Source organism: Astyanax mexicanus, chromosome 21 (assembly GCF_023375975.1).
Source record: "Astyanax mexicanus isolate ESR-SI-001 chromosome 21, AstMex3_surface, whole genome shotgun sequence".
Lineage (NCBI taxonomy): Eukaryota > Metazoa > Chordata > Actinopteri > Characiformes > Acestrorhamphidae > Astyanax > Astyanax mexicanus.
In genome coordinates, this window is record NC_064428.1 from 35916949 (window position 1) to 35930564 (window position 13616).

At 36.0% G+C, this 13616-nt stretch overlaps 1 protein-coding gene across 1 annotated transcript; it reads right to left on the bottom strand.

The window, feature by feature from the left end:
- Positions 1 to 4724: 4724 nt before the first annotated feature.
- LOC103046641 (trichohyalin-like) lies at positions 4725 to 13099 on the bottom strand. The gene is made up of 11 exons (XM_007241126.4): positions 13013 to 13099; positions 12818 to 12900; positions 11673 to 11749; positions 10608 to 10659; positions 10356 to 10433; positions 9826 to 9902; positions 8579 to 8653; positions 8403 to 8471; positions 8012 to 8039; positions 7750 to 7852; positions 4725 to 7427 (listed from the first exon to the last, which is right to left on the bottom strand). The coding sequence occupies exons 2-11, from the start codon at positions 12827 to 12829 to the stop codon at positions 5053 to 5055; spliced, it is 2946 nt and encodes a 981-aa protein (XP_007241188.3). The 5' UTR covers positions 12830 to 12900; positions 13013 to 13099; the 3' UTR covers positions 4725 to 5052.
- Positions 13100 to 13616: the final 517 nt, after the last annotated feature.

Sequence of the window (13616 nt, forward strand, 5' to 3'; positions counted from 1 at the left end):
TACAGCACTCAGTCTTTTTGGGTAGGAACCTATCAGCGTGACACATCTTGATGTGATTGAGAAAAACTGTAACATAAGAAGAATAGGAAATAATTTTACCAGGAATAAAAACATTTAATGTTTCCCACAAATCTGAATTGGAAATAGAATCTGTTTTATTAGCATCTAGGAAACAAAATACTATAAATAATAAAAAATACTAGATTTTTAAAATATTTGAACAAAACTATTTGTATGAGTGCATCACTGAGTTACAGTTTTTCTCAATTGGTTTGGCTCATTTCTTGAAACTGAGATGACATTCCTATAACTAAAAGGTAAATTGGCCAAACAGACTTACAGTTCTTCACAACACTTCAGATAACCAGCAAAATGTCATATGTCTCCAAAAACGTTCATTCTTGCTTCAAAATGAAGTCTTTCTCCCATATAAATAGTCAGTACCATAAAAATGGCATAGATCCTTCTCAATTGCTTTGGCACATTTTCATTAATTTTGTCCATCTGTCAAAATAAACTGGACGGTGCAGCAAAACTACATGGATCCTCATCACTGCTCATATCGCTCCAAAAACAGTTTACCCACGTGTCAAAACTGATTTCCTTTCTCACACAAATCATCAGTGCCCCCAAAATGCATTGTCCCTTTGGCATTGTGTAAGTACTGCAAGTCAAAATGCTTAGATGTTTTGTCTTTATGGCAGAGGTCTAGCTAAAGGAATACAATGTTCACACCACACACACTGCACTCTTTCTGCTGAGGAAATTGTAACTATTTTTATTTACAAGTACATTTTTACACATTACTGTAGGTAGAAAGAAAAGAAAATACTAAGGAAAATGTATCAAATATACTATGTATACAAATTACAAAAACCTGCAAAAACAAAACAAAATACATTACAGTAGGTAAAAAAATAGTCAAGCATCACAAATGCAATACAGTAACATTCTGACTACTCTGTGTCACTCCCCTCTCTCCATCACCTTCCTGGCCATCCATCCGCTGCAGTCTGTTTGGCCATAAATTCTCATCAACATTGCATCTGATATGTTCTTTAGCAATGCACTGTGGGAAGAATGCCTGAGCCATCCTCTACACTGATCGCCACAGGACTATATAATCATTATATCATCACAGGACTATATCATCGTTATATAATCACAGGACTAGCATCAAAGAACTAGCACCAGGCCAAGATGTATACAGTGGATAGAAAAAGTCTACACACCCCTGTTCAAATGGTAGGTTTTTGTGATGTAAAAAAAATTACAATAAGACAAATCATTTCTACCTATAATGTGACCTATAACCTGTACAATGCAATTGAAAAACAAACAGAAATCTTTCAGGGAGGTGAAGTAAAAATAAACAACTGAGATATTGAGGTTGCATAAGTGTGCACACCCTTTTATAACTAGGGGTGTTGCTGTGTTCAAATTTAACCAATAACCTTCAAACTCACTTTAAATTGGAGTCAGCACACACCTGTCAACAATTAAAGTGCCTCTGATCAACTCCAAATAAAGTTTAACTGTTCTAGTAGGCTTGTCCTGATATTTTTGTAGCCACATCTTTCAGCACAAGCCATGGTCCACAAAGAGATGCCAGAGCATCAGCGGTATCTCATTATTCATAGATATCAGTCAAGTGAAGGCTACAAAAGTCATTAAATATACCATGGAACACTTTGAAAACTGTCATCATCAAGAGGAGAAAACATGGCACAACAAGACATTACCAAGAACAAGACATTTGACAAAAATTGATGATAAGACAAGCAGAAAATTGGTCAAGGAGGCTGCCAAGAGGCCGACAGCAGCACTGAAGGAGCTGCAAGAATTTCTGGCAAGTACTGGCTGTGTAGTACATGTGACAACAATCTGCCGACTTCTTCATATGTCTGTGCAAAACAAACATCCAGAAAACATCTAAGCTCTACTTAATTTTCCAAAAATTCATCTGATATCTACCAAACGCATGTGGGAAAATGTGTTATGGTTTAATGAAACCAAGGTTAAATGTTTTGGACATAATTCCAAAAGGTATATTAGGCGCAAAAGCAACACTGCTCGTCACCAAAAGAACAGCATACCTACAGTGAAGCATGGTGGTGGCAGCATCATACTTTGGGGCTGTTTTTCTTCAGCTGGAACTGGGGCTTTATTCAGGGTGGACGGAATTTTGAACAGTTCCAAATACCAGTCAGTATTGGCAAAAACCTTCGGCCTCTGGTAGAAAACTGATCTGTCAGCACAACAATGACACAAAGGACACATCTAAATCAACAAAAGAATGGCTTCAGCGGTATAAGATTAAGGCTTTGGAATGGCCCAGCCTGAATCCAGACCTGAATCCCATTGAACATCTGTGGGGTAATCTGAAGAGGGCTGGGCACAGAAGATGCCCTCACATTTTGTCAGATTTTGAGCAGTTATGCAAAGAAGAGTGGGCAAATTTTGCCACATCAAGATGTGTCACGCTGATAGGTTCCTACCCAAAAAGACTGAGTGCTGTAATAGATGCAAAAGATGTTGCAACAAAGTATTAGTTATATGTATTTAACCAGGTGATTTTAAGTTTTTTGTTTTATATTTTTTCGCTGTAAAGATTTATGTTTGTTTTTCAATTGCATTGTACAGGTTATAGGTCACATTAAATGTGAAAAATGTTATGAAATTATTTGTCTTGCTTTAATTTTTTTACAACACAAAAACCTGGCATTTGAACAGGGGTGTGTAGACTTTTTATATCCACTGTATATAGAGCAATGCCAGCATTCAAAATAATAGACAACAAACTGATGGATTGGTCACCAGTAATGTGGGACACTCATTTTCATCAAAACCTGCTTTCACCTGTTACCTACTCACCTGATTGTAATGAATTTATGAAATGTTCCAAAATATGTGTTCTGTATTGTATTACAATTTCTTAATCCATTTTGAGAATTGAGCAGACTGTTCTGCAGATGATGACTTATACGATGAAATTGTGCTGACATGTTTTGAAGAGAACAACCATTACACTGAGAACTAACCAATTAAGATAGATCAACAAGATGCATTCTTTTGGAAAATGTACTAAATGTAGGATGATTGTGTTAAGTGTAGGCTACTTGTACAAACCATTTGCAAAGATGTACTAAGTGCTTGAGACATGTACAAAGCATTTGAAATGTGATGAAAGCAATGAGAAATGCCATTCTGTTATGAGAAACTGCAAGTTAGTTTGGGAATTTGTCCATGTTATTTTGAGAATGTCATCTCAGTTTCAAGAAATGAGCCAAACCAATGGAGAAAAACTGTAAAACACTACTAAGGGCAATCCCTTTATTATTAAGCAAAGGTAAGATCCATCTGGAAGGGTGCGTGTCTGAGATGACTATTGCCAAATGTTCCGTTTGCATAAATTCTCGATTTACAAAGAAATAGTCAATCCGAGAAAAAGAAGAATGAACTTGGGAACTTGGGAGGAGGGGTTAAGCTTCAGCCACGGGCACCAACACAGGCGTTTTCTTCTATAAAGAGGGATAACGATGAGGCAATTTTGCCACAGTAGTTCAAGAAGGGCCAGACCTGTTCAGTGGAGGATTTAAATACACTACTTACATCACTACCTAAAATAAGTTTGTGTGTATGCAAGTTCGGGAGGGGGAAAAAAGATGAATTGTGAACGCACTATGAGCGTACTCCCAGTGCACACTCTTTGGATAACGTGTAACATTTACTCCTGAACAGTACAAACACCTCCCCACCCAACCACAAAAGTACCAATAAGAAAAGCCATATTCAGCAGTAACAGACTTGGCAGAACAAAAGAGCAAATCCCTAAACTAGCGTCCACTCTGATTCTTTCACTATGTGCGAAGAATATATAGAATACTCAAAACAACATATATACATTAGTTATCAATCCATTGTTTGTATGTCTTTCATAAAGCGAAATGCAAGATCAAGTATAAATCCCAGATAAATTATACAGAGTCACTTTACCTCAGAGACCACGAAAGTAGCTCAGCGGCTTTTATAGTCTTTCAGAAAAGCAACAACAACTTAGTCCTTAGCTGTTCTAAGTAACCACCAGAAGATGGGTAGGGTACAACAGTCTGAATCAAATCCTGTCCTTATGCAGAATCCTGTCAGCTGGAGAACGAGTCCTTGAACGAGTGAAAAAGCACCATGAAGGGTTTCGGCTTGTTGGAGCTTGATGAACCCGCCACTACTGACCATCCGAAATGGTGCTCCCTTTCCAGTGTAGGCTTGTGCTGAACGTGGTTCGAGCCGAGTCGCAAGGTCATCAAGCTTAATCATTTACCTAGTTAAGGCACCACACTGTTTATCCAGGTCAGAGGCTGCAGCTTCAGGGGTCTTGATTCTTCTAGCGTTTGTATAATCAAATCCAGAGAGTCAGAAATGAGCTGCAAGGCGGTAGAAAGTGCCACGGCATGTTTCGAGAGCAAGGAACTATTCCGATTTTCCACCGCAGGGAGGAACCAGGTCAGGGCATCAGTCAGGTTAGCCATGATGCTAGCACTGGGTGAAGCAGGCCTCTCTGGGGACCCCAGCGTTTCCTGAGCAGCAGAGGGTAAGGAGCCGGATGTAAAAGTAGCCCTTGAGCTAGCTTCCACCATTAGCAACTGTTCCAGAGTTGGTTGAGAGCGAGTGATGGTGAATACAGCCTTTATAAGACTTCTGGAGATTTTGGAACATTGTTGTGCAGGTCTGTTTGCATTTAGACACAATAGCGATACTGAGGTCAAGCCAATGGATCTCTGTCTTACCTCATTCTCAAATCATCCCAAAAGTACTGGATGAGGTGCCATCATTTCAGAAAGCACAATTCCATCCACTGCTCTACAGTTCACTGCTTTTACCTTTTAGCCCACAGATATATGAACTAAAGAATTGAAACACCTGCTCATTAGTTGTTGTTGCTATTAAAAAAGCTTATGCTGCATTTGCACAGCTGTTTTATCATTTGGCGAAATTTAGTAGCTAAACGTACAATTCATTAAAAGTGGTTTTGTATTGTATAAAGGTATTATTATATTATAATTTATACTTTACACAGACAGATAGAAGGACTGTAAAAACAATTCCGAATCCAACCAGTACCAATGAATGTGTTTTATGCGCCCCTTCTAACTCAGCCCTTAGTTTACTGTTCTCGTACTGCTCGTCTCTTAATTCACTTGCCATCTTATTCAGTTTTTTTTGCTCATCTGCTTTCATCTCTTTTTCTATTTGACTCCATTTCAGTTCCTCCTCCTCTCTAACAATGTTCTCTCTCTTCTCAATTTTGCTAATTTCCTCCTCTTTAATTTTCCTTAGCAATTCTGCCCTCTTTAGTTCCTCCGCCTTTCTGATTTTTTCCTCCCTGTTCGCAATGTTTCTTACTTCCTCTTCTTTTAACTTTCTCATCATCTCCTTCCTCTTTAGTTCCTCCTCATTTCTGATCTCTTCCTCCCTGTTCGCAATGTTTCTTACTTCCTCTTCCTTTAACTTTATCACCAGTTCATTCCTCTTTAGTTCCTCCTCCTTTCTGATCTCTTCCTCCCTTTTCGCATTGTTTTTTATTTGTCCTTCTTTGAACTTTTTCATAAGCTCATTCATCTTTAGTTCTTCCTGCTTTTTGATGTCTTTCACCATGTTAACAAGGTGTTTTATTTCCTCTTCTTTTAACTTTTTCAGCAGCTCATTCTTCTTTAGTTCCTCCTCCTTTCTGATCACTTCCTCCATGGTCACACTTTTTCTCATTTCCTCTTTTAACTTTCCCAATAGCTCATTCTGCTTTAGTTCCTCCTCCTTTCTGATCTCTTCTTCCCTGTTGGCAATGTTTCTTATTTCCTCATCTTTTAACTTAATCATTAGCTCATTCCTCTTTAGTTCCTCCTCATTTCTGATCTCTTCCTCCCTGTTTGCAATGTTCCTTATTTCCTCTTCTTTTAATGTCCTTATCAGCTCATTCCTCTTTAGTTCTTCCTCCTTTCTCATTTTTTCCTCTCTGTTATCAATGTTCTTTATTTCCTCCTCTTTTAACTTTATTATCAGCTCCTTCCTCTTTAGTTCCTCCTCCCTTCTGATCTCTTCCTCCCTTTTCTCAATGTTCCTTTTTTCCTCTTCTTTTAACTTTCTTACCAGCTCCTTCCTCTTTATTTCCTCCTCCAATCTGTTTTTTTCCTCCCTGTTCTTGATGCTCCGTATTTCCTCTTCTTTTAACTTTCTCGTCAGCTCATTCCTCTTTAGTTCCTCCTCCTTTCTGATCTCTTCCTCCCTGTTCTCAATATTTCTTATTTCCTCTTCTTTTAACTTTCTCATTAGCTCATTCCTCTTTAGATCCTCCTCGTTTCTGATCTTTTCCTCCATGTTCGCAATATTTCTTATTTCCTCTTCTTTTATTTTTCTCACCAGTTCATTCCTTCTTAGTTCCTCCTTGTTTCTGATCTCTTCCTCCCTGTTTGCAATGTTCCTATTTTCCTCTTCTTTTAACTTTCTTATCAGCTCCTTCCTCTTTAGTTCCTCTTCCTTTCTGATCTCTTCTTCCCTGTTCTCAATGTTCATTTTTTCCTCTTCTTTTAACTTTATTACCAGCTCCTTCCTCTTTATTTCCTCCTCCTTTCTGTTTTTTTCCTCCCTGTTCTCAATGTTCCTTATTTCCGCCTCTTTTAACTTTCGTATCAGCTCCTTCCTCTTTAGCTCCTCTTCCATTCTGACTTTGTCCTCCCTGTTTGCAATGTTCCTTATTTCCTCCTCTTTTAACTTTCTCATCATCTCCTTTTTCTTTAGTTCCTCTTCCTCCCTGACGGCCTGCTGGACCCCACCATACACCTCCTTTGTGTACATGTATCCAGTATTTTCATGCAACATGAGCTTTATCTTTTGGAATAATTCCGTAACCTGAGTTCTGTCACTTCTGTCGTAGTTGTTGAAGACGTGGTATCTACCATCACAGGTTTCTACAAGATTCTGAAGCTCAACACTGTTACTGATGAACTTCTGAATGGGCTTCCCCTCCAGCAGATCTCCACCAGTGAACAGGATCATGGTGAACTTCACAGCTACTTCTCCAAAGTTCTCCTGAATCCACTTCACAGCGTTCACCTCCTCCTCAGTGAATCTCCCGATTCTGATCATCAGCAGGAAGACGTGAGGACCAGGAACGATCATGGAGACACATTTATGTGCACTCTGAGCTTCTTCATCTGACATTAACCAGGTATCCATGACCCCCGGAGTGTCGATTATAGTGATGTTTCTTCCGTCCACAACTTTGTTTTTTTTCTCACAGTCTTGAGTCACAGAAGCTGGAGACGCCTCGACTCTGAAAGCTTCTTCTTCCAGGATGGTGTTTGCTGAAGCACTCTTCCCAGCTCCAGTTTTACCCACCAGCATCAGTCTCAGCTCATGATGATCAATCTCTTGTCCTTCAACAACAGAAAACTCAAGTAAACAAACAGTTCACACATTAAATCCCTACAACCAAATCAAACAAATGACACAAAACCCTCGTTATCCAGCATTAAATGTTGCGTGAATGCACGTGAATGAATGCAAATTAATTACGCCACCAAGCTTGACCCCATTTTCTCCCTTCTCCCCTGTCAAATTCAGAAATCTTTACAACCAAGCTGCCATGTAAACAATAAAGTAAAAAAAAGTTGGAAACATTGCAACATCAAAACGTTGTCTTTGGTTAATTGTTAACTCATAGGACTAGATTTGTACAATTTTATAAACTGGATTTACCTTTGAAAGCCAAATGCAACATAATATACAACGCAATGGCTCCCACCACAAAGGCCATCCAAGGATAACGGCGATCCAAGGAATTCCAATCAGGGTTTTCCAACTAGAATCAGATAAAAGCAATTTTAAGCAAACATCAGTCGGGTAAACTCATGCATTTTACAGAACTATAATCATTACAACCAAAATGCTGATGTTATTCAGAAAATGAGGAAAGAGCATTGTATAAGATCATTTTAAGTATTTAGATTTTAAGATTTACCTTCTGGAAATCTGTTTTGTCCATTTGTCTGGTAATAGTGGGAGAATCAAGGTTACAGACATATTACAGACAAACAATGAGAAAATAATGCACAGTTAGTTGGAGGTCAATGGAATAGCATGACACTGGGTAGGGCCTCCATGTGCTGCATGGATTCACAATATGCACATGTTGGAAACATTCCTTTAAGATTCTAATTCTTTGATATACCTTCATGTTCTGAATCTCCTGTTTTAGCACATTCCAAATGTATTTCCAGTCAAACTCATAAGGAAAGTTAATTCATGATTTAATCAAGTTCATTTATATATTTTGAGGCTCATTTGTGCCAAAAACCTGTTTGTTAAAACTGTAATTGTGTAATTGGTGTATGATGTTCTGAATACAGTACCTCCTGTTCTGCTTTTTCCTGCTGGGTGGTGAATTCTGCTTCTCTCGCTCATTTTCAGGGTCTGGATCACTGGAGTAAAAATACTCAACATTATTGTTTAAAATCATAAATATTCATGAATTAAATTACATCATTACTCTCTAAAGACCCTCAATCAGATCACTCACAACCCTTACCTTTCAGAAACGCTGCTACGGAAACCTTGAATGCTATCAGACGCGTCCGCCAGACTTTCACATAGCTGGTCTGATCTGTTTTTTTTTTTTAACAAACCACAAAAAACACATATTAATGATCTGTCTGTGATGTGATTCATCTTTAAATATGTTCTGTACTTTTAAAGGATTTGTTGATTTTAGGTGTCACACTTTTTAGCCTGTTTTATTTTCCTGAAGAGCACATGGCCCAGCGTTATCTCTCGTTGTCTCTGCTGTAGCCCCGCCCTTTCATCTGTGTTTCCACCAATCTTGTTTGTAACCACGCCTCCTTGTTACTGGTTCCAGGTGTTCCTCTTCCTCTGTATATATAAGCCCCATTGTTTCAATGTTCCTCCTGGAGTATTTTGTGTGTCTTGTGAATTTTTTGTATGCTTTTAAAATTTGTGTATGTTTTGTGAATTCTTATATGCTTGTATTTTTTCGTACGATTGAGAATTTTTTGAATGCTTGTGATTTTTTTGTATGCTTAGTAAACTTTTGTATTCTTTGTGAATTTTTAATATGCTTTGTGAATTTTTGGTGCACTTTGTGATTTGTTTGTATGCTTTAAGAATTTTTGTATGATTTGTGAATTTCTTGTATTTGTAATTTTTTAATATTATGTTATAATATATATAATGTTATAATAATATTATATAACTTTTAATAATAAATGTTAATCTTTTGTATGCCTTGTGATTTTTCTGTATGCTTTGGGAATTTTTGTATGCTTGTGAAATTTTTGCACGCTCTGTGATTATTTTTGTATGCTTCTAAATGTTTGTATGCTATGTGAAATGCTGTTTTTTTTGTAGTTATGTTATATCTGTCAAGTCTTCTAAATGATCTATTTTTAAAATAGTTTTCTTTAAAGTAGTCATGTTTTTTTCTGTTTTCTTGTTGTTTACCTACATGTGTTTGCTCTCTGTTTTGTTTTTCTTTTGCCTTTATTATTCTGTTTATTTAAAAGCTATTTCCTGCGTTTACCTCCGCCCTCTCATTCCTCTAAATTTTACATTTATCAATGGCTGGTTTTAGTTTAGGAACATCTGTATGAATAATATTAACACACTGTAAAATAAAGTACCCATACAAAGAAGACAAAGAAATGTCTTTCTCAGGTAAAAAAAACAATCGTTTAACTAAAATACCAGAAAGTCCAAAGTTCTATATTCCGTGTAAAAATGTAAAATAATCCAAAAAAATACAAAACACATTATGTTTACCTTTTGTTACGAAACGTCAGTGGGATACGCATGGAGTTCTCACTTCTCATAGACACTGCATCAGTGTCGTCGACCCCCTGCAGGAATAAAGGAGCAAAAATGTACACATAATCCAAACTTAAAATCTTGTTTGAGTTCTGCACATCCAGGGTTGCTTAAAATTAGTTTTTTGCTTTTCCTGTAAATTACCCGCATGCATACCTTAACAACATAAACGCAGAGAGCACTTTTCTCTGCTGAGATGCACAAAGTGTTGCACTGTTAGAATAGCAATCTGCCAAAGTCAGAGCTCACCTGTCTCTTAAAGGGAATGGCAAGTGACATGCTGATTGGTTTATTTCACATTACGCCCAAAATTAACCACACCCATGATTAATTAAGAGAATTAGTTCATGGCTTTTGTGCGTTTTGAGCAAGATGTATTTTTTGTGCCCTCAGGATACCAAAGCCACACCGACACGCCCTAAATCCAGCTGCACGATGCACGACTTTATGCACTAACTTTGTCTATTGATTCATCAATTACTTACCGTTATCTTTACTCCAGCATGATCCTTTTCATCTGTTTTCTGATTGGTCGATTCAGAAATCCATTTCGAGATTTTCAACTAGAATCAGGTAAAAGTATTTTTAGACAAACATCAGTCTGGTAAACCCTTGTATTTAAAATACATGCATCTCACTGAACTGTAATCATTACATTCAAAATGCTAATGTTATTCAGAAAATGATGAAAAAGCATTGTATATGATCATTTTAAATATTTAGATTTTAAGATTTACCTTCTGGAAATCCTCATTTGTGAAATCTGTTGGTGATTTTCTGTCCACTCGCCTGTGAATTGGGGGTGAATTGAGGTTACAAACGTATTACAGACTAAGATAAAATGTGTCATATTACTAAATAACATTTCCAAGTTTCCCATCAATCAAGAATAAATGTGCACAGATCAGGAGGATCACTGTTCGGTAATAAAATATATATATTTTCAAATTATGATAGAGACACTTATGGAGGACAAAAAATGATTATTAAAAAAATAGATGCACATTTAAATAAATTAATAAATAAATGCATTAATGAATACATACATAAATAATTGTAAAGATAAATACATGAATAAATACATTTTATTGATTTATTTTAGATATTTATTAATTTTATTATATTTTATTATATTTTTACATTTTATTTATGCATTTATTTCCACATTTCTTCATATATTTATTTAATTATTTCCATATTTCTTTCTTAATTTATTTCTTTATTTCTGCATTTGTATGTTAATTAGGTATTAATTCACCAGTTGACCAATCCTGCTTTAGAGTGAGGGTAGGACCACCTACCTAATTAACATACAAAAAATAAGCAGAAATACAGAAATAAATAGATGAAGAAATGTGGAAATAAATGAATAAATAAATGTGGAAATAAATGTTGAAATAAATTAATTAATTAATGTAGAAAAATACATCAATCAATTAATTTATATATATATATATATATATATATATATATATATATATATATATATATAAATCATTGATTTATTATCTGTACAGATATTTATGCTGGTATTTATTTTTTTATTTTTATATTCATGTATTTACTCATTTATATGTGCATTTATTTATCTAAACATATGGATTCTCCATATGCACATGCTATTCTACATTCTACATTTGTGTTACACCCGTGTATAATCAACAGCCATAACTGATCACAGCCTTTTGGGTTACTTTAAAATGGGCAACATTTCATTACAAAGAGTAGATTCTATTTCATTATAACCACAAAATATTTATGAAAATATCCTGAAAAAAATATATATATATTATTATTTTCACCTTTCTCTACAAAACGGTGGGGTACGTAAGGAGTGATCTCTTCTCACAGGCATGTCCTCAACAGAGTTGTCGAGCCACTGCAGGCACAAATAAGCAAAAAAAAAAAACACATTAATATTTTACCTCCACAATACCTGCCCTAAATATTCCTCAGCTACTTGAAAAATCATTAATGCACTAGTGGAAATACCATTATGAAAACACAGGTATACTGATGAGTGATGACTGTAAATTTATCCAGTTAAAGAGTTTATGGATTACACACTGCAGTATTTAGGGAAACATTAGTTGATGGCTTTTTCTTTCTTGATTTTGTGACTGTATTTTACAGTGTTTTGCAGAAAATGGCTGATTATTTAATACGCTGACTCCTGAGAAATAATGAAAAATAGTCATGTCACCTGCAGCCTCTCCAAGAGGGGGTGCTTTTCCTGGTGGGGGTGCTGAATTCAGAACCATAGTAGTGCCGAAATCTGCACCCCCACCATGAAAAGCATCCCCTTTCGGCAGTACATATGAACCATCTTCTTAATAAAAGTGCTTTAACTTTATTTAAGAATACGATCTGAGAGGGGGTGCTTTTCCTGGTGGGGGTGCTGAAAAAAACACCAGAAAATTTGGCAATTCCAAAAATTCCAAAACTAGGACCCAAGTCCCTAACACCCCCTCCACTTAACCTCACAAAAACATTTGTTTTATTGAACATCTTCAAACATATGAACAATTGTGCTTCATTTGAACAGTACTGGTAGATCATCATAGCATCACATTTTTATTTTATAAACTTTATTTGATACATAAAGTGCCATCTAAAATCTATATCTATTATTTGTCATTAGATTCCTAATATTTTTCTTATATTTATTTATTGATCATTTTATTAATTGCAGCATTAAACATTCACGTTTGCAGCATTTTATTAATGCGATTAACTAGCTCATTTTGATTGATATGCGTATTATATAATATAAATTAATACTTAATATATATTTTTTGAGCAGATATTCCTTTCACTGTAAAATAAAGACTCTTATTTTGAAGGCGGCGGTTCACGCATGTTTCCCAACAGCAATAAAATGCAAATACACAAACTTCACACGTTAACACTCCCTATATCTACATGCAAACAGAGTTTAATACGTTACCACGTAGTTCATATTTCCAAAACACGAGCATGCGCACAGGAAGTGTGTTCACACTGAGGGTCTAAAGTCCTGTAATAATAAACCTGGAAATGAACAGATGAGATAAATCAGATGTGCTGCAGATTTCCAGCGCTGGAATTACTCATCCTTATCTAACATCACTTTCTGTAAAGAGGAAGATTTTATAACATTTACCTGATTATTTACAGAGAGAGTTCTTCTGCTTATTCGAAGCTGTGTGTTTTTCCAGGAAATCACGAGATCCTCAGAATAAAAATCCGCGTGGGTACTTTCGCTTTCGTTTACTGGAGAGAAACAGCGCCTCACAGTGGTGGAGAGAGAGAGTGGTGTTGAGGGTGCTGTTGGGGGTGTGCAGCTAAGTCTGCATTTTCATAATAATAATATTATTATTATCATTAATAATAATAATAATAATAATAATAATAATAATAATAATAATAATAGTTTGTAAAAGTAGGTTTTGCATATTATGCATATTTGCAAAAATGTCTAAGTGGGCGGAAGTGGCCTCATAGTCCAAATTGCAATGTTGTGTGGAATAAGCCTAAAAAATAATTTGTCAATAGACCTCATGGTTCAGAAGTTATGACTCAAAACACAAAATGCAATGCTATAGCGCCGCCATCAGGTCATTAAAGGAATACTGGTATAAAGGTATAAAGGCTGAGTCATTTCGCCTTCTGTACCTTGTTTCCAAATTTGGTATTTCTGGCCCTTACAATTTTTGCTCCAGATCGCGTTTTAGCCTAGAAAAAAAAAAACAATTTCAAGAATAACT